Source organism: Trichechus manatus, unplaced genomic scaffold (genome assembly GCF_000243295.1).
Source record: "Trichechus manatus latirostris isolate Lorelei unplaced genomic scaffold, TriManLat1.0 scaffold00049, whole genome shotgun sequence".
NCBI classification, from domain to species: Eukaryota; Metazoa; Chordata; class Mammalia; order Sirenia; family Trichechidae; genus Trichechus; species Trichechus manatus.
Genome location: NW_004443985.1, coordinates 3,173,149 through 3,175,071, shown reverse-complemented (window position 1 = coordinate 3,175,071; position 1,923 = coordinate 3,173,149). Strand labels below are relative to the sequence as shown.

The 1,923-nt window shown below is 45.6% G+C and overlaps 1 protein-coding gene across 2 annotated transcripts in view; it reads right to left on the bottom strand.

Moving 5' to 3' along the window:
* Positions 1 to 1,842, bottom strand: part of TRANK1 (tetratricopeptide repeat and ankyrin repeat containing 1) — a 68,167-nt gene extending 66,325 nt beyond the window's left edge. For both annotated transcript variants that reach the window (XM_023732231.1, XM_023732232.1), the window contains exons 1-2: positions 1,629 to 1,842; positions 1,264 to 1,402 (exon numbers count right to left, since the gene is read on the bottom strand). In XM_023732231.1, the coding sequence (XP_023587999.1) occupies positions 1,264 to 1,402; positions 1,629 to 1,763 (274 nt within the window). In that variant the 5' untranslated portion in view covers positions 1,764 to 1,842. The remainder of the gene's footprint in view (positions 1 to 1,263; positions 1,403 to 1,628) is intronic.
* Positions 1,843 to 1,923: the final 81 nt, after the last annotated feature.

Genomic DNA, 1,923 nt, shown 5'->3' with positions numbered 1-1,923 from the left:
GAGAAGAGTGGATCAAACAAGACCTCTCTGCCCCTTCCAGCTCTAAAATGCTGTAATTAAACGTTCAAGTCAGAGCCCTGGTGGCGTAGCAGTTAAGAGCTCAGCTGCTAACCAAAAGACTGGCAGTTCAAATCCACCAGCCACTCCTTGGAAGCCCTATGGGGCAGTTCTCCTCTGTCCTCTAGGGTCGCTATAGGATCGCTATGAGTCAGACCTGACTCAGCAGCACCTAACAACAGCACAAGTGTCCAAGAGCGAAGCCATATATGCTTGGAAAAGAAAAACAAGCTTCTATCCAAAGTATGGGGGTTGGGGGGGAGATTTAATGGTAAAATAAAAATATTTAAAAATTTAATTCTTGTAGCCAGCTGGTGACGTTTTAAATAGAAAGTTACGTGAAGAATGTCATCCCTTTAAAGAACCACAACCAAAACATATCATCAATAGCCCATGCTTCCCCTGGGGTCCCCCGGCCATGGTCCCAGAACTCAGCACTCGGCAATCTGGGCTGGAGAGGGAGTGAACAGGGAAGAGGGCTAGAGGGAGGAAACCCCACAGCTCTCCTGGGAGCTCTGCCTGCCAACAACTGTCCATCACAAGTCTCCTCCTGGGTCCATCACAAGTCTGTCTGGGAACACGAAATCCCTTCAACTTTGCTTTAGCTACTAGTCCCGAGAGAAATAAAATGATGACATTTCCCAGCTTCCTGTCTTCAAATTATTCAAGTCGCTAAATTCTGGTTTCCCTGGAGGGGGAGAAAAGTGTGGAGCAGAACTCAAATTCATGTAAAAAGACCAGACTTAATGGTCTGACCGAGACCGGAGGAACCCCTGAAACTATGGCCCTCAAATGCTCTGTCAACCCAGAACTGAAACCATTCCTGAAGCCCACTCTTCAGAAAAAGATTAGACAGGACTACAGGACAAAGAATAATACACGGGAGGAGTGTGCTTTTTAGTTCAATCAGATACACGAGACCAAATGGGCGGCTCCTGTCAGGATGAGAAGGCAGGAAGGAACAGGAGCTGGTTGAATGGCTACAGGGAACCCAAGGTGGAAAGGGGGAGTGTGCTGTCACATTGTGGGGATTGCAACTAATGTCACAAAACAACATGTGTATGCATTTTTGTATGAGACATTAACTTGAGCTGTAAACTTTCACCCAAAGCACAATAAAAAAAATTTCTGGTTTCCCCTAAACTCAGCAGAGCGCCCCATGCTGGCAGGGCAGCTTGGAGGGCGTGGAACTGGAAGAATACTCACTTGCTTGGATACAGAGTTGCATGAGGGCATGAAGAGGGTATGGTCCGATGCTCTCAATGCTTGCACCACTGGATATGAACCACTGGACTAACTGGGGCACCTGCTCCATATTCTCATAATGTCCGACAGAGACATATTTCTGGAAATAAAAAGAAAATGCAGGAAGAATCATGGAAGTCACTACATCAGTATGAAACTTCATACCCCTTCAGCCGTAAAGTTTGGCATCAGTAAAACCTGAATTAGCTATGGCCCACGCCGAAGATACAAATAGTAAATTTGTGGTGAGGCAGCTGAAGAGGAAGGCCCCACATAAAAGGCTGAGGTGGCCTGACTGGAAACTTTATGTAAGAAGGTCACCTTACCTCAAAAAGACTTCTCAGTGATAAGTCTGGGACGTGGATATTACTTGGCAGTTGTTTTTTTCTCACTGACAGAAGTAGACATGCCTGACGGGAAGGGAGAAAAAGAAAAAGTTGGAATAATATTGTTCTCCACATAGGTTATTAGAGCAAAACTTATCTTAAGGTTAAAAAAAAAAAAAAAGGTGCATACCTACGACGGACTACTACTCAGCTGTAAAGAGAAATGAAGTTCTGCCACACGCTACAGCATGGGTAAACCCTGAAAACACCACGCTGAGCGAAGTCAGTCAGTCCC